This window comes from Acomys minous (genome assembly GCF_964271855.1).
Source record: "Acomys minous genome assembly, chromosome: 20".
Lineage (NCBI taxonomy): Eukaryota > Metazoa > Chordata > Mammalia > Rodentia > Muridae > Acomys > Acomys minous.
The window spans coordinates 12,737,498-12,763,697 of NC_140502.1; the positions used below are offsets into that span (position 1 = coordinate 12,737,498).

The 26,200-nt window shown below is 45.5% G+C and overlaps 1 protein-coding gene across 1 annotated transcript in view; it reads right to left on the reverse strand.

The window, feature by feature from the left end:
• Nucleotides 1–4,280: 4,280 nt before the first annotated feature.
• Nucleotides 4,281–26,200, reverse strand: part of LOC311590938 (uncharacterized protein) — a 28,441-nt gene continuing 6,521 nt past the window's right edge. The window contains exons 4-7 of the mRNA XM_084770230.1: nt 22,869–24,646; nt 16,939–17,121; nt 12,557–12,683; nt 4,281–8,768 (exon numbers count right to left, since the gene is read on the reverse strand). Coding sequence (XP_084626356.1) covers nt 6,835–8,768; nt 12,557–12,683; nt 16,939–17,121; nt 22,869–24,646 — 4,022 coding nt within the window. The 3' untranslated portion in view covers nt 4,281–6,834. The remainder of the gene's footprint in view (nt 8,769–12,556; nt 12,684–16,938; nt 17,122–22,868; nt 24,647–26,200) is intronic.

Genomic DNA, 26,200 nt, shown 5'->3' on the forward strand with positions numbered 1-26,200 from the left:
TTGCTACCATAAGAAATTAAAGAAACCAGATTAATATTTTTTAAATAAATGACTCCAATGGGAGGGGTGGTACATGCTTTTAATTTCAGCGAAAGCAGGCAGATTTCTGAGTTTGTGGCCAGCCTGGTCTGCATATGTTCCAGGCCAGTCAGGGCGAGAGAGAGAGGGGGTGGGAGTGGGAGAGAGAGAGAGAGAGAGAGAGAGAGAGAGAGAGAGAGAGAGAGAGAGACTGAGATCTTGCTTAAATCAAAACAAGTTGGTTGTAATAGCATACACCTTTAATCCCAGCACTTGGGAGGCAGAGGCAGGGGGGGGGGGTCTCAGAGTTCCGAGCCAGAAGCATGTAATTCTTGGATACCTCTGGGGCTTCGAGGCTAAACAGCTCATAAGGAGGTGTCTCACATTCAGTACTGGGACTTTTATTTAACGATCCAGCCAGCAACATATGCACACTTGTGCAGCACCGGCATGACTTGAGGGTAATCACCCGCTTTTTGATGGGATTTGGGGCCCACTACCAAGGAGGGAAGCCATGCCTGGTGATGTTAACCCAGTCAAAAGCCATGGTTGGTGAGGTCACAGGCCTCAGGCCCAGACTTAATACTGTTGTTTAGCTAATAGACGGAGCATAGAGATGGCTACTAAGTATGTGTCTGTATCCATGGGCAAATGCTACTGTCTGTCTCAATCAGAGAAGGCCCTTGATGGAGTGAACGCAAATAAATGAAGAGTCTTTTGTTTGCTTAAGGTGCTGACGATAAGTTACAGTTGAATGCTCAGCCCTAGGCAGGTACTTACCCTATTCCCGTGAAGGTAAGGACTGAACGTGCCAACAGACTCACTTTCTCCCCACCACGATGTCTTTAGAAAAACACAATTGTTCGTTTCTAACTGTGTTCATTTGTGTGTTTTGTGTGTGTAGGGTTATGCACATGCGGGCAGGTGGCCACAGAGGCCAGAGTTGCCTGATTCCTTGGAGCTGGAATTACAGGTGGTTTTGAGTCCTGTATGTCCCACCCCAAACTAATGAGTGATGGAGGTAAAGGCAGGTCCTCTGCAAAAGCAGTGAGTTCTCTCAACCACTGAGCCATCTCTCTAGCGCCTGTTTATTTGGTGTGTGTGTGTGTGTGTGTGTGTGTGTGTGTGTATGTGTGTGTGTGTGTATACACAGGCACAAAAGTGTGCCATTCGGGTGGTGATCCACAGCACAACTTGTGGGAATTGGTTCTCCTCCTCCTCTTCCTCCTCCTCCCCCATGGGTTCTGGGGATTGAACTCAGGTTGTTTGTTTTAGCTGCAGCCATCTTCACTCGTAGAGCCACCTCACAGGCCAAAATGGCCAGGCTGACAAATTTGCTGTTGTCAGCTAACAATGTGGCTCCTTTTGTTCCACCTGGGCCTGCGCTGGCACCTGTCCAGCCTAGCAGAGCTGCAATGTCTACTTCCGCCTCCGTCGCTGAGCTTGGCTGAGACAGAATATGAGATCCAAAGGATCAGATTCAGGCTAAGCTGGGCACTAGAGAGACACACAACACTCCCATTGGTTTCTTCCAGTTTTCTCAACTCATAGGGGGAAAAAATGTTAATGTCTCAATCTTCTGGTCATGGCTGCAAAGGGAGACATGTTTAAGGTTTTGTTCCTGGAAAAGGAATTCACACTGAGGGTTCAGGACTGAAGTGAGAGTCATTCCATGTACCAGTGGATAGGGTCAAGAAACACACCGCACTCTCCACGGCTCATCCTACTGGGTGACGGAAACAACTTATCTTCCCCCTAAGACAGTGGCCAAGAATTGGGACCTAGGCCAAGAGTGGCCTTCAGCCCTAAGGCTGGAGGAAGCAGGCTGGCTGGCCATGGGAAGACCTCCTGGGAATGTATTGTACATTTTTAATTTAGTGTGTGTGCGCGCGCGAGCGCATGCGCCCACGCTCGCACACGCGCACGTGCTATATCATTTGAGGTTAGAATACAAGTTTTGAGTTGTTTCCCAGAGTCCAGTTTGTACTGACCATATATATATATATTTGGGTGTAGGGCCATCCACTGATTTGTGTGTGTGTGTATGTGTGTGTGTGTGTGTGCGCGTGCTGTATCATTTGAGGTTAGAATACAAGTTTTGAGTTGTTTTGCAGAGTCCAGTTTGTACTGACCATATATATACATATATATTTGGGTGTAGAGCCATCCACTGGAGCATGGTTGGCCTACCAGAGGACATGCTTCTAAAAAAAAATCTGACTCTCTCCTACCAATAGCTATCAACAGGCAATAAGTCTTCTGTGGGGTTTACTAAGCCCTTCTCCCTTCGTGCAGGGATGCTGAGTGGCTTAACCTCGTGCAGGTAGTCATAGCTGCTGGGGGGATTCATGAATGCAGTGGTCCTGCCATGCCCAGATGATACTGTTCTGCCTGGACATCCCCAAGATGCTCCTGTTCTCACAGAGCCGCTCAGCCACGCCTGATTGTAACGGACTGAAATCCCCTGACTCTTGTAAGCCAATAAAATAAATAAATAAATAAATAAATAAATAAATAAATAAATAAAAATCCCTTTCTCCTGTAGGTTCTGTCGGGTGTTTTATCATAGCAACGAGAAAAATGAAGCGTGTAGCACGGCACCTATAGTTCACATTATAGAGGTAGAATTTGTGTGAAACATATTGCGTGAGGTCTGTTTTACCTGTTTAGAGATGGTATCACTATGTTGCTTGTGATGGCCTTGAAGTCCTTACGTGATCCTCTTAGTGCTGGAAATACAGCCACACGTCAACCTGTTTGTAAGTTAGGCTACCCATACAGAAAAGGGTATGAATCCCCCAAACTGTCACTTTGTGATTATTTCATTATAGTCCACAGTAGGATGATATATATATATATATATATATATATATATATATATATATATATATATATATATATATATATATATATATATCAGGAAAACTGATAATAAGAATGGGTTGTTTTTTACCGAATTGCTAGATTCAAGAATTTGATGAAAATGTTAATAATGCATTTTAAACTTAGAAATTAATATGCCTGTGCTGTTACTATTATGTTACAAAATGTTGAGAAATATTCTTTTAGTATCTCAAAACAATTGATTCATGTATCAAAGTTATTCATATGACCCAAAACGAAGTACAGTTCTACTCTACTACATTTCTTTTTTTTTTTTTTTCTTTTTGGTTTTTCGAGACAGGGTCTCTCTGTGTAGCCTTCGCTGTCCTGGACTCACTTTGTAGACCAGGCTGGGCTCGAACTCACAGCGATCCGCCTGCCTCTGCCTCCTGAGTGCTGGGATTAAAGGCGTGTGCCACCACCGCCCGGCTCTACTACATTTCTTATATATGGTTCTTACTTTTTATTTTATTTTTTTAAAGATTTATTATTTATTTATAACCATGTATACAGTGCTCTGCCTGCATGTACACCTGCAGGCCAGAAGAGAGTGTCAGATCACATTATAGAGATGGTTGTGAGCCACCATGTGGTTGCTGGGAATTGAACTCAGGACCTCTGGAGGAGCAGTCGGTGCCCTTAACCTCTGAGGCTGAAGAGATGGCTTACTTTTTAGAAATAAAGGGATTATCAGTCAATACCATGTAGACAAATGGTATTAACATTTTATGAAAAAAGGTATACAGGTGATACAACAGATAAAAATGTCAACATCATACAACATCATAGAAATACAATTAAATCCCAAATGAGCTGACATTATATGCAGTTCCCCGTATCAAAAGGACTACATTTGTCAAGGATGGACAGACTTAAAACAAACAAACAAACAAACAAACAAACAAACGAATGGACAAACTTATTAGTGTGCATATACTGATGTTGGTGTTACAAGGATGTTAAGTCACAGCAAAGGAGATAAACATATAGATTTAAAAACTGCCACGTACATAATCTTTGTGGCCTTTTTGTTGTTAACTGCACCGAACTGGAAATATTTACCTGCCTATTAATATGAATAAAAACAACACATTGATAAAATAATATTTCTCAGGAAAAGAAATGGTTCGTATCAGTAACTTTAATGAATCTAAAAGTGACTACCTATTGTCAAAAACACAAGAAAAAGTTAATACTTTATGGTGGCTGAAGTGATATCCCAGCAGTTGAGAACACCTGCTGCTCTTACAGAGGTTTGGTGCTCAGCACCAATATGGTGGCCCTCTTCTGATCTCTGCAGGTACCAGACACACACTTGGTGAACATACGCATGCACGGCAAAAACACTCGTACATATAAAACAAAATTTAAAAACTTACTTTTTTATTATTACTTTAGTTTATTTATTTTATTTTTGTAATTGAAATTACACCATCCCCCCCTTTCCACTTTCTCCTCCCACTCTTTCAAGTTTATGACCTATTCAATTATTGTGAAAAAAATGTCCCTAAATACATTAGTACAAACTCTTCAGTCCGTATAAAGCTACTTGCATTTATGTAAAGACCTACTTTTTTTTTTTTAAAGGTAGCACATTATGATGCTGCTCAGGATAGTTATAAAGATTACAAATCAATCCAGTTAAAACACGGAGATCAGGCTAGAACGAGTTGGCTCAGTGCTTAAGAGCATTCGCTGCTCCTGCAGAAAATTCAAGTTCAGTTTCCCAGCATCCACATGATGGCCCACAACCGTTCATACCTCCAGTCCTAGGGGCAAAATGCTTATACACATAAAATAAGAAAATAAAAAAGGAAAACTGTGTACCTGAAAGCCTGGGACGACAGGGGAATTATACAGAAACACAATAACTTCTGAATATTGGTTACTGAGGTCACAGTGTCTTTATGGGCTTAGATGGGTAATAAACTTTAAAAACGTATACACTTTTAATATTTACAGGTAATCATATTTCAATTTTACATAAGGAAATTCTTTTAAACGTGGCTAAAAGTGAAAAGGCTTAATCTTCGATGTTCTGGAAGTCGTGTTTGGCAGTCCGTTGTTTTTTCCATTCTTCCCTGAGACCAGGGGAGGACAGATTTACAGCAGCTGGGATGGGGAGGGGACCAGTGGAGGCTGATAAAATCTGAGGCAAGAAGACCAACATATGCTAGACAAAACCAAAGCTAGACACCAACCAAAAAAAAAAAAAAGTCATCAGTTCTTCCTTCTTTATGGAAATCTCACTCAACTCCCTTGTATTTTTGTCTGTATAATGTGTCTAGACTTATGGGGACATCCAAGAAACAAGGCGGAGAATTGCAAGTTTAAGGATATCTTCACAAGGGCTTCAAGTGGAAGGCATAAAGATGTGGTGGTCGGTGATTTGCTCAAGATACAGGGTCACTGGGATTTGAGACTAGGTCCAGAGCAAGTGTTGCTCTCCTACAGTGGGAGCCAATACAAGTAGCTGCTGGGCTGGCCATGTAAACTAAACTCCACTGACTCTCCTGTGGTACACAAAGTGAGGGTTTCATTAAAGAACAAACAAACAAACAAACAAACAAACAAAAACAAACCGGTCCTGCTTTTCATAGCAACTGGGCCTATGTTAGGAGTCTGCTCATTGAAGGCAACAAGCAGTACCCGGTGTTTACAAGTACGCGAGGGAATAAGGCCTTTATTAGTGCACAAAGCAGACCGATGTGACCCAGAAAGCTACTGGTTAGTGAGCTGAAGTGTGCAAGTGTCGCTTAGAACCACGCATAAGTCAGTCAGAAGAGCGAGAGAGGGCAACCTTAACTACAAAGAGTAATGTGTTACAGTAATTTGTATCCGTACAGCCTACAAAGCAAATAACTGACACAGGGAGACAGAAACGTACTTTAAAGCTGCCAGCACTTTGCCGGGCAGAGTCTGAACTGATTCTAATCTACTCGTAAACTAAACAAACTACTCTAAACCTTATAACATACATATATTCCAAGCACTTGCCACTATGACCCCTGGGCCAGTCCTTGTCAAATCCCCACCATCCTCCTCCAACCGTCTAACTCCTTTCCCCCCTCCAGGAAGTCCCGCCTTCCACTTCCTGTCCTTCTGCCCAGCTGATTGGCTAAACAGCGCTTTATTGACGGTTGATACATTCAGTTAGCATTTCTCCACAGTAATGCTAGGCTAAGAATTTAAAGGAAGGCAAGCCTTCCCCCACAAATCTACTGCTTAGCAGCCAAACTACAGACTCACACATATTTAGTCAGAAAAGGGAAATATGTCACCTATATGATGCAGGCTATGGAGACTTTTCTTTAGGGGAGTGCAGGCATGGTGGAGGTACACGTACATATATGCTGATGGTGCTAAGAAAGGAAGCTGTCAGTGAAAGAACGTGGCAGTGATTTAATTTAGGCAAGGGAGACTATCGAGAACTGCTGAAGGGCAGTTCCCATGTGCCTCACACCTGCCTGGAAGGCCTGGGGGCACTTTACCCCTCCAGATGTTTATGATGACGATGATGTTTACATGGTGGCAGATGGCACACTCAAAAAGTTCAGCTCAAAAAGTTCAATTCATGCCGGGCGCGGTGGCGCACGCCTTTAATCGCAGCACTCGGTAGGCAGAGGCAGGCGGATGGCTGTGAGTTCGAGGCCAGCCAAGTCCAACACAGAGAGACCCTGTCTTGAAAAACAAAACAAAACAAAACGTTCAGCTCATTTTAGCTGGGTGTGGTGGCGCATGCCTTTAATTCCAGCTCTTCGAGGTAGAAGCAGACAGATCTCTGTGAGCCTGAGGTCAGCCTGGTCAACACAGTGATCTCCAAGACAGCCAGAGCGACACACGGAGACAAACAAACAAACAAACAAACAAACAAAATGTTCAGCTCATCGGTTAAGAGTGAAAGATTACATTACCTGTGTCCTTAAGGCCTTTCTAAAACGTGCACTTTCGGGGGGCTGTGTTGGACGTAGGGTTAAGGAGCTTCCTACCTTTTCTGCCTTCCTGAGTCTTCCCTACGCTGTGACATTTTTGGTGCTGAAAGAAACTCGAGCGCTGGCTAAACGATTTACCACAGTTGGTGCACTCATAAGGCCTTTCTCCAGTGTGGACCACCTGGTGCTGAGTGAGGACGGACTTTTGCCTGAACGATTTCTCACACTGGTCACACTGATAGGGCCTTTCCCCAGTGTGAATTCTACAATGTTGAGTAAGGCTGGTGCTTCGACCGAAGGTTTTCCCGCATTCTCCGCAGGTGTAAGGCCTTTCCCCGGTGTGAACTCTCTGGTGTTTGATGAAGGCGGCCCTCCGGCTAAAGGACTTTCCACACTGGCCACACTCATATGGCCTTGCTCTAGTGTGTATCCTCTGGTGCTCAACAAGACTGTAGCTTTGCCGGAAGAATTTCCCACACTCGGCACACTCATAGGGCCTTTCCCCAGTGTGAGTCCTCTGATGTCGGTCCAGTTTGGATTTGTACCCAAAGGCTTTCCCACACTCCCCGCACTCGTAAGGCCTCTCTCCCGTGTGAACTCGCTGGTGTCTGATAAGGGTGGCTCTTTGGCTGAAGGATTTCCCACACTGGCCACACTTATAAATCTTGGTCGTTGCGTGAGTTCTACGGTGTTCAACGAGGCTGAAGTTTTGCCTAAAGAGTTTCCCACATTCTCGGCACTCAAAAGGCCTTTCTCCAGTGTGAATTCTCTGGTGTCTAACGAGGGTGGCTCTTTGGCTAAAGGATCTCCCACAGTCCCCACACTCGTAAGGCTTTTCTCCCGTATGAATTCGGCAGTGCTCAATAAGGTTCGAGCTTTGGCTGAAGGATTTGCCACACTCCCCACACGCATATGGCCTTTCTCCGGTGTGAACTCTCTGATGTATAACGAGGGTGGCTTTTTGGCTAAAGGATTTCTCACACTGGCCGCACTCATACGGCCTTGCCGTGGTGTGGGTTCGCTGGTGCTCAACAAGGCTGAAGCTTTGCCTAAACCATTTCCCACACCTGTCACACTCGTAGGGCCTCTCCCCCGTGTGAGTTCTCTGATGCCGAACAAGATTGGACTTACAACCAAAGGCTTTCTTGCACTCCCCGCACTCATAGGGCCTTTCTCCGCTGTGAACCCTAGAGTGTTCGATGAGGTTGGAGCTTTGACTGAATGACTTCCCACATTCGCCACATTTGTATGGCTTTTCTCCAGTGTGGAGTCGCTGGTGTGTGGTAAGTGTGGCCTTTTGGCTGAAGGATTTGCCACATTCAGTACACCGATAAGGCCGCTCCTCAGTGTGAGCTCTCTGGGTTGCTAAGAATGGGCATTTATCTTCCAAGCCTTGTCGGCACGCGCTAAGCTCAGGATCCATTTTCCCAATGCGCACCCTCGGGTGCTGAACAAGTTTGAGTTTGTGGCTGGAAGGTTTTCGGGATTCTTGTGACTTAAAGTGAATTTTCCTACCGTTAGCCTCCACAGACGTGGTGACTTCGCTTGGCTTCTCATCTTTGGGACTGCTCCAGGGCTGGAGAAGCTCCCATCTGGCTGGGAAGTCCTTTCTGACTTTTCTACAGGTGAAGGGATTCCCCGACTCGTGGGTTATGCAGCGTTTCTTAAGGGAGTCACCGTCCCCATCTTCCTTGAATGGATTCTTGGCATTTTCATGCTTTTGGCCCCGGAGGACTGAACAGGCTTCTAGAAAAGACAGTTTTTGTCCAGGTAGATCATCTAGGTGCAAAATGTCAGTCAATACAGGAACACAGGTGTCACCGGGGAGAGTCTTTCCAGCGAGTAGAACTGCCTTTGGAGTTCTGGCTTGTGATATTTCTACACAAACATTTTGTACAGAAGGGTTTTCTTCATACTTTGACTCATGCCAAGAATCTGAAAGAAGAGAAATGTGTTTGAAAGTCATGGGAATGGTGAGTAGGGGGTTATCAATGATGCTTTTTAAAAATTATTTTTCTCCATATATGATGTTTTAACCTCCTTAAAAAATAAATACTTCTAGCTAAGAAGAAGGTCTCATTCACTCCTTTAAAAATGGCGAATTGTTTGTTTGTTTTGAGACAGGATCTCATTTATTTATTTATTTATTTATTTATTATGTATACAATGTTCTGCCTGCATGTACACCTGCAAGCCAGAAGAGGGCATCAGATCACATTATAGATGGTTGTGAGCTGCCAAGGCGATCTGCTCTACATAGTGAGTTCCAGGACAACCAGGCCTATGGCTCAGAGGTTAAGAACACTGACTGCTCTTCCGAAGGTCTTGAGTTCAATTCCCAGCAACTACATGGTGGCTCACAACCATCTATAATGAGGTCTGGTGCCCTCTTCTGGTCTTCTGGCATACATGCAGACAGAATACTATATAAATAATAAATCAATAAATCTTAAAAAAAAATTCACATTTCTCTATATATCCAAGAATACACTCCTGTGTTCTGTCTTAGGGCCAGGCACTGAACCACAATACCTACTCCTTTCCAAAGTCCACCATTATTCTGTCTATGAGATAGTCTAATGCTAGTTTAAGAAGTAACACCTGGGCTGGAGAGATGGCTCAGTGGTTAAGAGTGCTGCCTGCTCTTCCTAAAGGTCCTGAGTTCAATTCCCAGCAACCACAAGGTGGCTCACAACCGTCAGTAATGTGATCTGGTGCCCTCTTGTGGCCTGCAAGTGTACATGCAGGCAGAACACTGTATATAATAATAAATAAATCTTTAGAGAACTTCTGGGTTGATGACTACAGTGAGGTGTTGCAAGAGTGATGTGTTCAGAGAGGACAGAAAGCTGCCAAACCTTCATCCCAAATAATATTTCCTTCCTCCCTCCCTCCTTCTCCCTTTATCTCCACTTCCACTTTTTAATGTGGAAGCCAGAGGAAAACTTTTGGGAGTTAGTTATATAGTTCTACCACGTTGAGCCTAGGAATCAAACCTGGAACTCCCTACTTGGTCACAGATGTCTTTACCTGCTGAGCCATCTTGCTGGACCTCTGCCCAGATCTTTGCCTATGGAGCTATTTCTCTTGAAATTCTTAAATTGCATGCCCCACAACAGCATTTTTCTATGTTTTGTGTGTTTTTTCTAGAAAATTATTAAGCTAGAGACGTGTTGGGAGAACCTTAAATTTTTCTTTTTTCTTTCTTTCTTTCTTTTTCTTTTTCTTTCTTTCTTTCTTTTTTTTTTTTTTTTTTGGTTTTTCGAGACAGGGTCTCTCTGTGTAGCCTTGACTGTCCTGGACTCACTTTGTAGACCAGGCTGGCCTCGAACTCACAGCGATCAGCTTGCCTCCTGAGTGCTGGGATTAAAGGCGTGCGCCACCACCGCCCGGCTAAACCTCAACTTTTTCTAGTTGCATAGGCAGAAATGGAATATGCTGGACATCCAATTTGCAGCTGGAATTTGAAGCGAAGAGACTGGACCTCTAGTAAGCATGAGACACACTTTATATGCCTGACAGAATAAAAACGTAGCCCTGCGGAGCCTGCTGCACTGCAGAATTGGTTTTTTAGCATTGTGCAAACACCCCCACGAACATCCTCCTCATTGGTCAGACACAATGCAATCTTTACAAAGATTTTAAAAGCCTACATCACCATCCGGTTCAACAATACACCCGCTGGACGTGCTTCTTCGACAAGAGTAGACTTGTAACACGCTTTACGTGTCAAGGTCCAGAGAATTACAGCTGTGGAAGTCTGTGGTGCTACGCCACGACAAATGCTCACAGGGCATATTAAGCAGAGACGAGCGTTAGAAAATACTGACGAGGGGGCAAATGATGCTTGCTTGCGGAGAAGAAAGGTTGGAATAGATGGAGCAGGAAGGCAAAGGTAAAATGACAAGCTGGACTTTGCCACTTTTTGGGTTCTTCCTTTTCCAACACTTCATCTTCCTGGTTACACTTTCTATCACTAGGTAGGAAAGAAAGAAAGATAGAGGGGAGAGAGGGGGAGAGAGAGAGAGAGAGAGAGAGAGAGAGAGAGAGAGAGAGAGAGAGAGAGAGAAAGAGAGAGGGATTTCTGAATCTAACTTTTTATTCTTGTTTCTTCTTTGATTTGGACTACTATCAGACTGCAAACAATTCCCCTGAATGACCAGCAACCACCCACCATGCCTATCAGGGATCTAGTATTTCTTTTCTCTTTCTTTCTTTCTTTTTTTTTTTTTTTTTGAGACAGGGTCTCTCTGTGTATCCTTAGCTGTCCTGGACTCGCTTTGTAGACCAGGCTGGCCTCGAACTCACAGCGATCCACCTGCCTCTGCCTTCCAACTGCTGAGATTAAAGGCATGCACCACCACTGCCTGATGGATCTAGCATTTATATGACCTCTGAAAAGTTCCCAGAATTCTAAACTTTGCGCAAGCACAGAAACTATCCACAGCTGGCAAAACCACACCTCCGCTAGAGCATGAGGCCAATCACAGTCACCTACCGTGAGGCAGCCCCGTATCCCCACATCTGGGATTAAAATGAAAACATATTTTTATAATGTTTCTCTGTTTTTAGAGAAACCAAAATTCCAGAGTTGTCACTACAGGCAAAGACTGAATATGGTCAAGAAAAGAGAGAAACGGGATATGGCTAGTGGCATATCATAACACTGCTGTATCACAGGTTTCTAGGGGGGAGATCTGGACACAACTCTGATGTCATTTTCTGCCTCAGTTGCCACTCGTGAGGGCCACGCTTCCCGTGAGACCCCTATTGCCTGTCACCCTGTGAGAAAACCAGAAGTCACCACGTAATCCCAGTTGTGTAAGTACATGTGAACAATACGATGAAAGTCTTGAGGAAAGACAGGATGCGTCAGTGACTAGTAGTGGTCTAGAGCAATTTAGTACACGGAAGATCATTGGGAATGAAAATGTCTTAAAAAAAAAAATAGCCTAGAAGGAGGTCTGGGAAGAGTTCATAGTCCACACAAATATCAGTTATGACAATGCTTGCCAATTCCTGGAAGAGGCGGCTGAACAGAGATGGCAGATAGGAAGATAAGAAAGTGGAGCAATAAAAAAACAAACAAACAAACAAAAACAAACCTCCAAAACAAAATCAAAACCCCCCCAAAACCCAAAAAACAACAACAACAACAACAACAACAACAACAACAACAACAACAAAGAAAGTGTAGCAATGCTACTACAGGTGCGAAGAGTCACTCAGCCAAGGAGAGACCAAGCCAAGTGGGAACTATAGCCTTGATTGCGGGACTCTTGTTACCTAGAGCATTCAATGAATCTTTTGGGGGGCTGTTTAGACGTGACCACCGGTTCTTCTCCTAAGCAGCTTTATTCAGGCCTTTCTTCTTCCTTCGGTGAAAATCCCCCCAAGCCACTCCCCTCACATTCATTTATAGCACTCAAACAGCCAATCACACCAAGACACGTCTCACGCTCTGATAGGCTCGCAAGCAGCGGGCCTTTTTCAAATAAGGGGTTGTGGAGGCGGGGGTCCACAAAGGGCTCCGTGGCTCTCCACAGGGGGCCATTAATTGTTTGGGCTGCTGAGGATAATGTCCCCAGCTCAGTGCTGGCACTCACAATGCATCTACCAAGGAAGCGGGGGAAGGCAACAGGGCCTGTAGCCTGACTGCAGAACGGTCTGGAGATGGAGAAAAGAGGGAAATGAGCACATGGGGGTGGGTACCAGGGCCTTACCCAGGGAGGTTATGAGCGCAAAGTTCTCCAGCATCACATCGAGATACAGCAGCCTCTGAGCATCATCCAGGAACTCCCATTCTGCCCGGGAGAAGTAGACAGCCACGTCCTCAAAGGTCACACAGCCCTGTCATGGCGGAGACAAGTCGCTCGATGACCAACTTCTTTTAGGATTCCAAGTTCACCCACCTGCACACCCTACCTTTATACACCATACTCCTTTGGGAGATACCAAGGCCACTCACACTCATGATGACTTCGGTAGCACTGTGACATCCTACAATATGTACCCATAGCCATGCTGGAGGGAACCACGCAGTTCAGAGCTCGGCAAACACAGGGTGCAACTCATGACAGTTATCCAGGGACACCTTAGTCTGTGTCTTTCATACACACCCACATGCGAGCTGACTATTCACTGAGACATTTTGAATGCCAGCACCCACAGATTTGAATCTCTCTCTCTCTCTCTCTCTCTCTCTCTCTCTCTCTCTCTCTCCCCCTCCCTCCCTCCCTCCCTCCCTCTCTCCCTTCCTCTCTCTCTCTCTGTACACATTTCTCCTTGGATCGTGTATTTCTCTCTCACATGGTCTCAAGTGTACATCCACTTCCAACTCCTTCGAGCAGCACAAGCATCTTCTTGGTCTCCCCGTATTATTAGTGCAAGGTGTTCAGAGCTTTTCAAACTAACTCAGACTTCCAATTCTTCCTAGTGTGAGAGGTAGTCCCCAACTTGGCTTTTACTGCCTCCTTCTTCTGTCCCTTACTTTGGCTTCAACTACTGTTGTAAGTCCTGTCTGGTGCTGTGATAAAACACTTTGACCAGAAAAACTTGGGAGAATAAAGGGTTTGTCGGCATGTATTTCCGCATCACGGTTTTATCCTTGAGAAAAGTCAGGGTAGGAAATCAAGCAAGAGCCTGGAAAAGAAACTACAGAGGACGGCTGCTCACTGCTCACGTATAGTCTCATCCATGGCTAGCACTCTTATACAGCCTAGGACCACCTGCCTAGGGAATGGTGCTGCCCACACTGGGATGGGCTCTGTGCCTCATAAATGATCAATTAAGTGCATCCCCAGTGGGCCAATCTGATCTGGATAGCGTCCCCAACTGAAACTCCCTTCTCAAGTTACTCTAGGCTCTGCCAAGATGACGGTGAAAGCCAAGTAGGACAGCTGCCAACAACCATCTGAGAAATCAGACTCCCATGGTTTTCTTCAGCTTCAGTTATCTTGACGTCGCCTCCCCAATCACAGCTTTCCTGTCTCTAACAACTGAATGCTTAATCCCGGATGATGCTCTACACTCCAGACCACGTAGACAAGCACTAATGACTCTGAGCTAACCCACCCGTCTGGCTGAAACTCCTCAGACACTTCTTTCTTTCTTTCTTTCCTTCCTTTTTTTTTTGAGACAGGGTTTCTCTGTGTAGACTTGGCTGTCCTGGACTCACTTTGTAGACCAGGCTGGCCTCGAACTCACAGTGATCCACTTGCCTCTGCCTCCCCGCGTGCTGGGATTAAAGGCGTGCAACACTACACCCAGTTCCTCAGACACTTTTATTTTTTTATTTTTATTTAAAAAAAAAGGATTTATTTTATGTATAAGGGCTATATTTGCATTGACATCTGCATGCCAGAAGAGGGCATCAGATCCCAGTATTAGGTGGTTGTGAGCCACCCCATGTGGTTGCTAGGAATTGAACTCAGGACCTCTGGAAGAGCAGTCAGTACTCTTAACCTCTGAGCCATCTCTCCAGCCCCCCAGACACTTAAAAAAAGATTTTATTTATTATTATGTATACAGTGCTCTATCTGCATGTACCCTGCATGCCAGAAAAGGGCATCAGATTACATTATAGACGGCTGTGAGCCACCATGTGGTTGCTGGGAATTGAACTCAGGACCTCTGGAAGAGCAGTCAGTGCTCTTAACCTCTGAGCCATCTCTCCAGCCCCTCAGACACTTTTAAAAGCTGGTGAGCCCAAATCCTGGTGAACACGCACTCATACTGGCCACATTGTCATCCTGACTCGAGTCTTTTCTATATGGCTATATCCACTCTTTCTATGGAAGCCTTGATTCCTGTCTGCTCAACTAAATTCCTATTCAATTCCTTTCCTTCATTTTCTCATCATGGTGATGCCCACCAACTCTACCCAGATGCTCAAGTCATGACACCTAGTCTTGGCCCCTACTCTTATTTTCTTGGATGTCAACATCAGGACTTTCCCAGGTGTAGCAGCACGTCCCTGTAGTCCAAGTGCTTGGGTGAAGAAACACTTGGCTCCAGCAGCTGTACATGAGCCAGACAACATAAGGCTGATTCTGTTTCCAGTTAAGTCCCGCTATATTCCAGGGCAAGCACCAGCCTTTTTAGGAGTCTTCAACCTTAATCTTTCCAAGTGCTCCCGACCTGCAGGGTCATCTTTCAAGTGGACATTGTCCACAGCTGCTCTCTGAATACACTCATTTACTGTTCCTTTTGAAAATATAGCCCGTGGCTAATGAGATGGTTAATTTGCTGCTCAGGTCTAAGGACTCAAGTTTGCTCTCTGGAACGCAAGGAAAGATGGAAGGAGATAATTCCACAGAGTGTTCCTCTGACCTTTATACACATGCTATGGTATGATTGTTTGCACACATATACAATAATAATAGATAAAAAAGTTTAAAATATTTTTTTAAAAAAATGAAAATATAGCTCACACTTATATTGAACTCCTGATTGCCTTCCTCTGCCTCACAAAGGCTGGAGTTACTGTGGTACATTCTCCTGAATATACACCTCGTTCTTAAGATGGGCAAAATAAAACTTCAGATATCCTAAGTGTGTGTGTGTGTGTTATACTATATATATTAGGATACACACAAATATATATTCTACAGTTAATTTTAAAATGCAGCCAGTTAAGCTTCCATCTGATAAAAATGTAAAACTTTAGAATCACTTGAGTTATTTTACTCTTCTTTCACTCCTCCAAAAGAGAAAAATCCAGGTTCCCTAAGTGAAAAATCAATCCAGAACCTCTCCACATCCTCTTAACTTCTGGTAGCTACATAGATGCAGCCATGACAACCATTGCCTGGACTATGGCAGTGGGTGCTTCTCTGTTCTCTCCCTGTCTCTGTCTCTCTGTGAGTATGTGCGTGTGCATGCACACATGTGCACACACACACTTGTGACCTCCTTTTATCCCCACAGTCTGTTCTTGTGGCAGACGTGGGGAACCTGGTAAAAAAATCTCACCAAGTCATCTCTGCTCCCATCACCTGCACAACAGCCCTGTAACATCCGAGGTCTGACGTCTCCTGCCCTGCTGTCCTAGTTTCTCCGTGGAAAGAAAAGGAACCTGTGCTCTCTAAGCAAGCTGAGCCTCACATTCCAGCTCCATATTTTGGGACCCATGCCTGGGGTAGCCTTCTTCTCTCATCCCAATGGTCGCTATGGGTCTCAAGGGAGACCTTTCTATATAAAGCCCCTGCGTGGGTTTCCACTCCTGGCTTGGGAGTTCCTGAGGGTTCCCAGGCCTATGTAGTGGAACTGTGGTAAAATCATCACCCTTAGCTCACAGTGCCAGAGACAAGCCGAAGACACCAGTAAAGCCCATGGAATATTCTCTACTTACCCGTGAACGAGCGCTTTTGTGGTCTGAAAAACTGTGAAAAGTTTACTAAGAATCATGGTAGGGGTTTCACCATCTCAGGCCTCCCTGCAATCTCTGCCCAATCCTGGAGCCACACAGCCTTATTAGGTCTGAATTATCCCTAGAACCTAATGCTCAAAGCTGATTCTTAGGAGATTCAACCTCTCTTGGCCTCAGGGTTAACCCCTTCTGGCCATCCCGAGTATTTTCTTTTCTCTTTCTTTCTTTCTTTCTTTCTTTCTTTCTTTCTTTCTTTCTTTCTTGTTTCTCGAGACAGGGTTTCTCTGTGCAGCCTTGGCTGTCCTGGACTGGCTTTGTAGACCAGGTTGGCCTAGAACTCACAGCGATCCACATGCCTCTGCCTCCCGAGTGCTGGGATTAAAGGCGTGCGCCACTACGCCCGGCTTCACCCCGAGTATTTTCAAACCATAGTTTCCCATTCTGAGCCTCACTAGGTCCCAGATCCGTGAGGACACACGTAAAATTCCTCATCTTCCCGTTGTAAGGCGTAAATGGTCCAGCTCAAACTTCCAAACAAGACACACACACCTGTCAACAAATAGTTTTTTGCAGCTTCCACTTTCACCCATCACATCAACCATCTCAGTAGTAAGGATTCCACTCACAAGTTCGGTACTGTTCTGGACACAGGGATTTCTTCAGTAGGAACATCGTAAAACAGCCTCTCTTGGGGATCTGGGACTGTGGTGAGGCCAAGGAGAACGGGACACTTACTTGGGCAGGTTGTGCTACTGCGGCAGCAGCCATCGCACTCTGCAAACGCTTTAGCATCGTTCTCCACAGTGGCCGGTGGCAGCGACGTAGACTTGCAACCCCTGTCTGTCCTCTCTTCTCACCTTGGTCCCCACGCCATACTCTTTTATCACCGATAGCCAGAAAATAACGCCCCCCAAACAGCTACAAGGACCGCTTGGCAGGGATGTAGGAAGTCTTGCCCACAATTTGCGGTCTAAGCACAGAAAAGGCCTTTCTCAAGTATCATTGGTCCAGCCTTTTGCCACTCGGCTCAAAGAATTGTGGGTAATGTAGTTTCCTTAGCTCCGCAGCATCCTCCGTTGGCTCCAGTGGCAGGTTCACGTCGACAAACTAGGGTTCCGGAAGCTGCTAGAAACTTTTAGACTAATAGTGCAATAACAGAGAAGCTCAGGGTCGCGACAAACAACTTCTCGGATAGAGTTAGGGTCCTGCGGGATAAGAAAGACCCCGGTCCTTAGACTCCTGAGCCAAGGTTGACCCCGCCCTTTCAGACTTGCTTGGGCTGCGACAACTGCCCCAGAAAACACAGAGTAGTAAATAAATAAATAAACGAATAAAAAAATGACCTAAAACCATTTGACTCATGGCAACAATGAGACCAACCAAACCAAACAGTAATCTGAACAGAAATCTGGAGTATTTGGCTTCTCCTAGGATTCCCGTCCTGTGAACAAAAGTAAACGGCAAAGGAGAGCTGGATGAGGACTGGGTCTCTAGAGGTAGAAAGCTGGATTTAGAGCCATCTGTAGTTGTTCAGTTTGCGATTAATATGATATAACTGTGTATTGCTCATGAGATGGCATTTTGAAGCCCTCCCTCATCCTCGCGTCCATCTTTCTGCTTCCTCTTCAGTAGTGTTTCTGGAGCATTGGGAGGAATAGCATCAAAGTCTTGTGTGGGGCTAAACTAACTCTCTCTCTCTCTCTCTCTGTCTCTCTCTCTCTCTCTCTCTGTCTCTCTCTCTCTCTCTCTCTCTCTCTCTCTCTCTCTCTCTCTCTCTCTCTCTCTCTCTCTCTCTCTCTCCCATGCCTCTTTATTTTTATTTCTCTGTCTCTGTATGTGCCCACGGAGGCCAGAAGAGGGTGTCAGATCCCCTGGAGCCAAGCCCAGCCATTACCAATCTGACATAGGTGCTGGGGACTGAACTTGGGTGCATTGGAAGAGCAGCACAAGCTCTTAACTGCCGCCACATCTCTTCACCCTCTTAAAATTTCCTCGAGCACTTGTTCGGAGGCTCTAGCAGGAAGAGAGCAGCTACTCATATACTCTCGATCACCGCTTCAGGAGGCACACACACCGAGCAGGGAGGGAGGAAGAGAAACACTTGCTTAGCCAGCCACATTAACCAAAATCAACCCTGGGGATGGGGGAGGGGGCGGGGGGCGGGGGACGGGGGGCAGGGGGCGGGGTTACAGATGTTGTAGCCAGATGGGCGTGCTGGCGCACGCGTTTAATTCCAGCACTCGGGAGGCAGAGGCAGGTGGATCTCTGTGAGTTCGAGGCCAGCCTGGTCTACAAAGCGAGTCTAGGACAGCCAGGGCTACACAGAGAAACCCTGTCTCGAAAAACAAAACAAACACAACCAACCAACCACCACCACCACCACCAACAACAAAAACAGACGTTGTAGCCAGATTGCCAGCTCATTCTCAGAATGTTTGTTAATGTGAATCACAACCCATCTTGAAGTTTTGCAAAAGCGAAAGGTACCTTAACTGAAATCACTAGTGTAAGAAAAAATACATTTTTCCAAAAAAGAACTGTACACCCTATGTCCTTTGTAGCTTTGTTGGCCGTCTTCAATTGGCAGCAAGCCACTTGACCACGGACAGATGAACAAACGGCGACTCTACCGCAGAACGGAATTCTGCTGAACAATGAAAATAATGATGTGTTCATGAAAGAAACAATAATGAACCTAAAACCAATCACTCAATATGAAAATAATTAGAAGATGGCCACTTTATGATTTCCTTCAAGTAAAATTCTTTTTTTCCTCCTCTCCTGAGACAGGATTTCTCTGTGTAGCGTTGTCTGTCTTAGAACTCACTTTGTAGCCCTGGCTGGTCTCAAGCTCACAGGGATCCGCCTGCCTCTGCCTCTTAAGTGCTGGGATCAAAGATGTGCCCCACCATCACCTGGCTTCAGATAAAACCATTATGAAAGAAAGCAAGTCACTAGATACAAAACTTTATACAAGGGAAGAAAAAAAATCTGGATAGAAACATTATTGGATTTTATGGATTTATGGTTTTATAGAATCAGTTCAGTGCAAATGCACTCACCAAAAAAAAAAAAAAAATCCCCCCCCAAAATGCATTCACAAATGCACACCTGCTATACATCACCATATTAATTTCACAATGATTTACATTGGTTCATTTTCAAAGGATTTCAGTATGTCAGTTTGGGGAGGATGCGGGTGGGGTGTGGGGCAGCTTAGTTCGAGGCAACAGGAGAACGTGGCAGAAGCTGTCTGTCCACAACCTAGTTCTAAGCACCTGGGCAGCAACAGCAAGAACAAGGGATCTCAACCTTCCTTCCTTCCTTTCTTTCTTTCTTTTTTTTTTTTTAATATTTATTTATTTATTTATACAGTATTCTGCCTGAATGTGTGCCTACACACCACACAAGGGCACCAGATCACATTGTAGATGGTTGTGAGCCACTGCGTGGTTGCTGGGAATTGAACTCAGGACCTTGGAAAGAAGCGACAGTGTTCTTAACCCCCCAGCCAACTCAAGCCCAATCTCAATGCTCCCAATGCTGAGACCCTTCAATGCAGTTCCTCACGCTGTGCTGACCCACAGCCATAACATTATTTCTGATGCTACCTCATGGCAATAATTTCCCTACTGTTCTGAATGGCAATGTAAATATCTGGTATGTTGACTCCCAAAGGAGGCCATGACTCACAGGATGACAACTGCTGAGCTAGGGCCCTGCTTCTAGTGACCAGCTCCTGTCACCTGTGCCTCAGTTCCCAAACAGTCCACCATCTGCCAAAATAGCACTACTATCTGGGAAGCTAATTTTTTTCTTTTTTTTCTTTTCTTTCTTTTTTTTTTTTTGTGGCTGCAGAGACAGCTGTGGGTGCTGGGAACCGAATTCTTATATTTTTGGTTGTGAGACTAGCCTTTAACGGCTGAGCCATCTCTCCAGCCCGAGAAGCTAATTTTTTTTTTTTTAAAACATCAGAAGCATTTCAGATTTCAACCATAAAATCCCATTCCTGGCTCTCAAAGGCTCATCGTAGCCATCTTATGACGTAAAATGCATTCAGTCCAACTTCAAGACTCTTCAGTCTTTACACTTCCAACGACGTTTAGAAGCTCAAAGTTCCTTCTGCGAAGAAAGGTAAACTTAAAAAAATTTTTTTATTTAAATAATTTATTCAGATCCCATCTCAGTTGTTATCCCCTCACTTGTATCTTCCCATTCCCCCATCCCTCCCTCTCTCCCTCTTTCATGCTATTTCCCTCCCATCGGTCTGTGACACTGTAAGATCACAGCCTATCAGGTCTCATCCTGGTAGCCTGTTTACTTTTCCTCCGACTGCCACCAGGCCTCCCCGCCGAGGGGGAAGTGGTCAAATAGGGCGCACCAGAGTTCATGTCTGAGTCAGTCCTTCGCTCTCTACAAAACTGTGGAGAATGTGCTGTCCATTGGCTAGATGTAAATAGGGGGTCAAAGGCTAAAAGTCTTAGCTGAACCAAGAGCATCATGTAAGTCGAAAATACAGCGGCACGGACTAAACATTCCTATCTCAATAGGGAAGAATTGGAACTTAGAAGGAAGGAATAGGAATAAAGGAGGGCAATAAATAAATAAATAAACAAACAAACAAAATAAACACAAATCTGAATGGAAAACAGTTAATTCTGTAGGACCTCGTCTGCAGGATCACAGATGCTATCACCTGAGATCCCACAAGCTTAAGTATGCCTACCCCTAAGGCCTGGATAGCCTGTTGGGCTGGTTCTACTTGGTGCTGGCAGTTCTCCTCAGCAGACATCCCGCGTTCCTGGTGTACGACATGCAACTCTGCCTTAACCTCTCATGAACCTCCCTGGCAGAGGCTTTTGTGAAAACTGACCATGCCACACACAGACACACACACACACAGACACACACACTACTTAGCACCTCAGGCTATCCTCTGGAACTGGTGAAAGCCTCCACTTGGCCAGCCTGTGAAAGGAGCACCATGCCAATGATGCTAATCCTGCCGGCTCAGGCAGAAACACAACCACTTCCTTGGTCCACAGCTGCACTGGCCTGCACGAGGGTGGGGGGTGAGGGGTGGGGGTGGGGTTGGGAGAGCCGAAACAGGAAAGGCTTCCTAACGTACAAAATCTCAGCAGCACCCTTTAAAAAAGAAAGTCTTTCACTTAGTTTGTAGTTTAACACCTGGGAGCCTTCAAGGTTTTTTTGTTTTTTTGTTTTTTTCCTGTGCCTTAGTACAAAGCACCTGGCTCCTTTTAAATGGTGTCATTCCCAGGAGCAACTGTGGTTGCTTTTCTCCAACACATTCTGTTCCTGGCAAAACTGCATGCTTTTGAATCGTCCTGCTCTGCTTTTTTTTTTTTTTTTTGCTGATGTTTCTCATGGTAAGTCTGATGATAAGTAGCCAGAGATGATTACATCACAGCCTGAATTCAGACTCAGTTAAAATGTCAGGGCACAATATGTGGGCAAATTATTTTCCAGCCTGGAACATCCGCGGTCTCTAGAGTAGCCTCCAGCTGGCTTTGCTCTCATATAAAGCCCCACCTCTTATCAAAGCCCGTATTAATGCATTCGCTATTTTACAAGTGACAAATGACACTTGGAATTATGGACTTGGTCCTATGAAACTCAGCAGAAGGTCCCCTTCAGCAATCCTGGGCATCATGTCAGACCACGTGACAAGGTTGGGATAAATTTAAGCTACTATAAGAGCACTGAGTGTCACGGTTCCAACAACTGACCTCACCTTCAGGGTAGTCTGTGGTCTAAACAAAAAAACGAAACACCTTCCTCCCAGCAGCAAACAGAAAGCAGGCACAGCCAGGATGGAATACTCTGCTTTGTTCCACTAAACGTCACACTGAGGCACATCAACAGAGGCCTCAAAAAGCTGGTCCAATCTCTATGCAAACAGGGCCTACGCTGGGATTCTACCCGCCGAAGGCTGTGAACAGAAACTCTTGGGTAAAAGCACACAGGACAGAACAAGACAAAACAGAACCCTAAGGCCTTTATTATAGCACAAAATGGCAGGGGGTGCCCGGCCAGCGACCTGGAAATGTGTAAACAGCATCACGAATCCTGTGAGACAAAGAAGGAAGAAGATGCTCCTTTCTGAAGCCTACAGCTAGACTCAGACCAGGTTCTTTTTTGGCAAAACAGAGACCCAGACACATTCTGTGAGAAACAGGGATTAAGGTCGTTCGCAAGGCACGTGCAGTTGAGGCTCTCATTAGGGAAGGGGGTAGGGGGGCAGTACGGGTATTTTGGGAGAAATCCGCACTCAGTGCAAGGTGTTAGAGCAGAGACAGTTTCTGTGAGACATTATGGTGGGTGTTTTAATTCTGGCAGTGGAGACAGAAGATCCAAAACATGCAGGGGAGATCTAGGGCAAGTTACACACGCCCAGAACTCAAACAGCACTTCACTGCTCCCAGTACTTGTGTGAGACAATCAATGTGACATTCTTGGGAGGTCTAAGGGTGTTTTCAAGGGGTAGGCTTCCAGGAGCTGTGATGGTCTACATCGTGTCCGAGGACTTCCTACATATCCAGCCTTTTTTAGATTTAAATTTAAACTTTATTTTTTTGTGGCTTCTCCATTCTCTGACACTTCTGGTGTTAGAAGATGCCAGAGGGCCGTTCAGCCTTTTCCCCTCATTTGCTACATCTGTAAGGCCTCTCCCCAGTGTGAAGTAACTGATGCCGAGTGAGGGTAGACACCTGGTTAAAAGATTTCCCACACTGGTCACACTCATACGGCCGCTCCCCCGTGTGGATTCTTCTGTGCTGGACAAGGTTGGTGGTGCGGCTGAAGGTTTTGCCACATTCGCCACACGTGTAAGGCCTTTCGCCCGTGTGGACTCTCTGGTGTTTAACCAAGTCAGCTCTCCGGCTGAAACACTTGCCACATTCACCGCAGCTGTAGGGCTTGGCTTTGGTGTGAATTTTCTGGTGCTCGGCAAGATTGTAGCTTTCCCTGAAGAACTTCCCACACTTGGCACACTGAAAAGGCCTTTCGCCGGTGTGAGTCCTCTGATGCCGGTCAAGTCTGGATTTGTACTCAAAGGCTTTCCCACATTCCTCACATTTATAGGGGCTTTCTCCCGTGTGGACTCTCTGGTGTCTGATGAGGGTGGCTTTTTGGGTATAAGACTTCCCACATTGTTCGCACTCGTAAAAATCTGTCGTGGTGTGGATGCTACGGTGTTTGATGAGGTAGAAGTATTGTTTGAAGAATTTACCACATTCCCTGCATTCATAAGGCCTTTCTGAAGTGTGGGTCCTCTGGTGCTTCATGAGGGTGGCTCTCTGACGGAAGGACAGACCACATTCGCCACACTCGTAAGGCTTTTCCCCAGTGTGAATTTTGGAGTGCTTAATGAGGTTGGCGCTTTGGCTGAAGGATTTCCCACATTCCCCACAGCTGTAGGGCTTTTCCCCAGTGTGAACTCTCTGATGTACGGTCAGAGTGGCTCTGTGACTGAAAGACTTTTCACACTGGCCACACTCGTAAGGCCTCTCGGCAGTGTGAGTCCTCTGGTGCGTGGTCAGGCTGACGATCTGTCTAAACAGTCTTCCACAGTCGCCACACTCATACGGCCATTCCCCGGTGTGCGTTCTCTGGTGCCGAAGAAGACTCGAGTGGCACCCGAAGGCCTTCCCACACTCCCCACACTCATAGGGCCTCTCTCCGCTGTGAACCCGGCAGTGTTCACTGAGGTTGGAGCTTTGACAAAAGGATTTGCCGCATTCGCCACACTTGTACGGTTTTTCTCCAGTGTGACGTCTCTGGTGGATCCTAAGTGTGGCTTTTTGGCCGAACATTTTCCCACAGTCCTGACACTCATATGGTCTGTTTTCAGTCTGGTCTGGCGGGGATGGCACAAGCGAGTCCTTGTTTAAGCCTCGGTCACAAGCGCCAGATTCAAGCCCCTCCCTTTCACTGCAAACTCTTGGATACTCTAGAAGCCTGCGTTGGCGGCTCGGAGAGTTCTTATACTTATCCGACTTGGAATTATTTTTCTCACGGTGAAAAGCCTTTCCATGCCTCGTTTTGTTTGGTTTCTTACCCCTGGGAACAGCCTTGGGTTGAAGAAGATTCCATATAGCTGGGAAGTTCTCTCCACAGAGGAAAGGATTCCCCGGCGCATGGAACATACAGCTCTTCACAAGGGCGTCCACGTCTCTCTTTAACCAGTTCTTGGCTCTGCGATGCTTCTGGTCCAGGAGGTTTGTACACACCTCAGTCAAAAATGGTTTCTGGCCAGGGAGCTCACTCAGATGCAAGATGTCTTTCAGGACTATGATACAGGTGTCAGACGGATGAGGCATCTGCGTGGGCACACCCTCCTTCGGAGTCCTGAGCTGTGGTCCTTCAGCTGGTGAAATGCCCTGCCCGCAGGCTGTTTCTTCGGCCTCTGCCTCAGGCCAACCAACTGAAAGGACAGAGAACCCAGTGAAGGACACACTGACTGAGCTTGGAATTACCAATTACACAATAAACTTTATATTCTCCTTCTTGAACGTACCACGAGCGGCTTAAGCATACAAAAAAAATATGTAAATTTTGCTGTCTGCTTAGCTTTATATTTATATCATCTTACGATGTGTAGGGTACGTGATATGCTTAGCTTTATATTTAGATCGTCTCACGACGTGTAGGACACACGAGAGAAGTATTTGCTCCAGCTTTTAGCTGCTTCTATTGCCAAGATGTAAGTTGTGTCAACCGGAGAGGGGACGATGACAGAAGCCAATTTAACCTCCCAAAGCAAATCCACCTCTTCCAGCAGATTTCGGTCTGAAAGGCTAGCTTGTGTCCAGCTGTCTGTTTGTAGCCAATTATCTACAGGTGAATTTCATTCCTGTGGCCGGTGGGAAAAAAAGAAATAACGTTTAAATGTTTCTATAGAAGGTTAAGAATAAAGATCATGGGGGGCAAATAGACAGTCTTTCCTGTATAGGCAGCAGCTAGGTGTTAAGTAGAAACATTTCACCATTGTCTACATCCTTAGTCCCCTCCTTTTTTTTTTTTTCCTTAAAAAATTATTTTTGTATTATTTTAAACTTAAAAAAAAATGAGCCTGGTCATAGTGGTGCACGCCTTTAATCCCAACACTCGGGAGGCAAAGGCAGGCAGATCGCTGTGAGTTCGAGGATAGCCTGGTCTACAACAGAGTCTAGGATAGCCAAGGCTACACAGAGAAACTTTGCCTAAAAAAAAAAAAAAAAAAAAAAAAAGAGTGAGCCCTCCTCTTCCAGAAGACCCGTTTGGTTCTCATCATCCATACTGGATAACTTAAAACCATCTATAACTCTAGCTCCAAAAGATGCAATTTTCTCTTCTGACCTGCACAGGCACCTGCATGCATGTGCACGTGACCCTGACTCTAATTAGGTCTCTCTCTTGCATCTGCACCCCTGGCGCCTGCTCTTTCCTCATGCCTCCCTGAAGGAGGCAGCATGCTTCCGTCTCCCAGAGGTTTTGGAAATCAATCCCCTTTTCCAGCAGCATTCACCTCTCCGTGGTTTCAAGGGCATGCGTCTCTCCACGCTGCCGCACAGTCACCTCTAGAAACGAAACCCCACAGTTGGCATTAATAAAACTGCAACAGCACGCAGCGCTACTCCTGTGGTAGAGCAGAGGCCGTTTCTTGGATTACTCTGCATTTACTGCCTGGAGAACTGATCCACAGTGCTGCCTGCCTGCCCTTTTGAATTCCAGCATGCCTGTCTTTCGTAGGCATCTGTGTCTGCACTGTTCACCTTAAAACTATAACAGGTCATAGAGTATGACATTATTATTATTATTATTATTATTATTATTATTATTATTATTATTATTATTATCAGGTTTTGGATAGGGTTTCTTTCTTTCTTTCTTTCTTTTTTTTTTATAGGGTTTCTTGTGTAGCCTTGGCTATTCTAGATTTGCTTTGTAGACCAGGCTGGCTTTGATTCCCCCTGCCTCTGCCTCCCCGAGTGCTGGG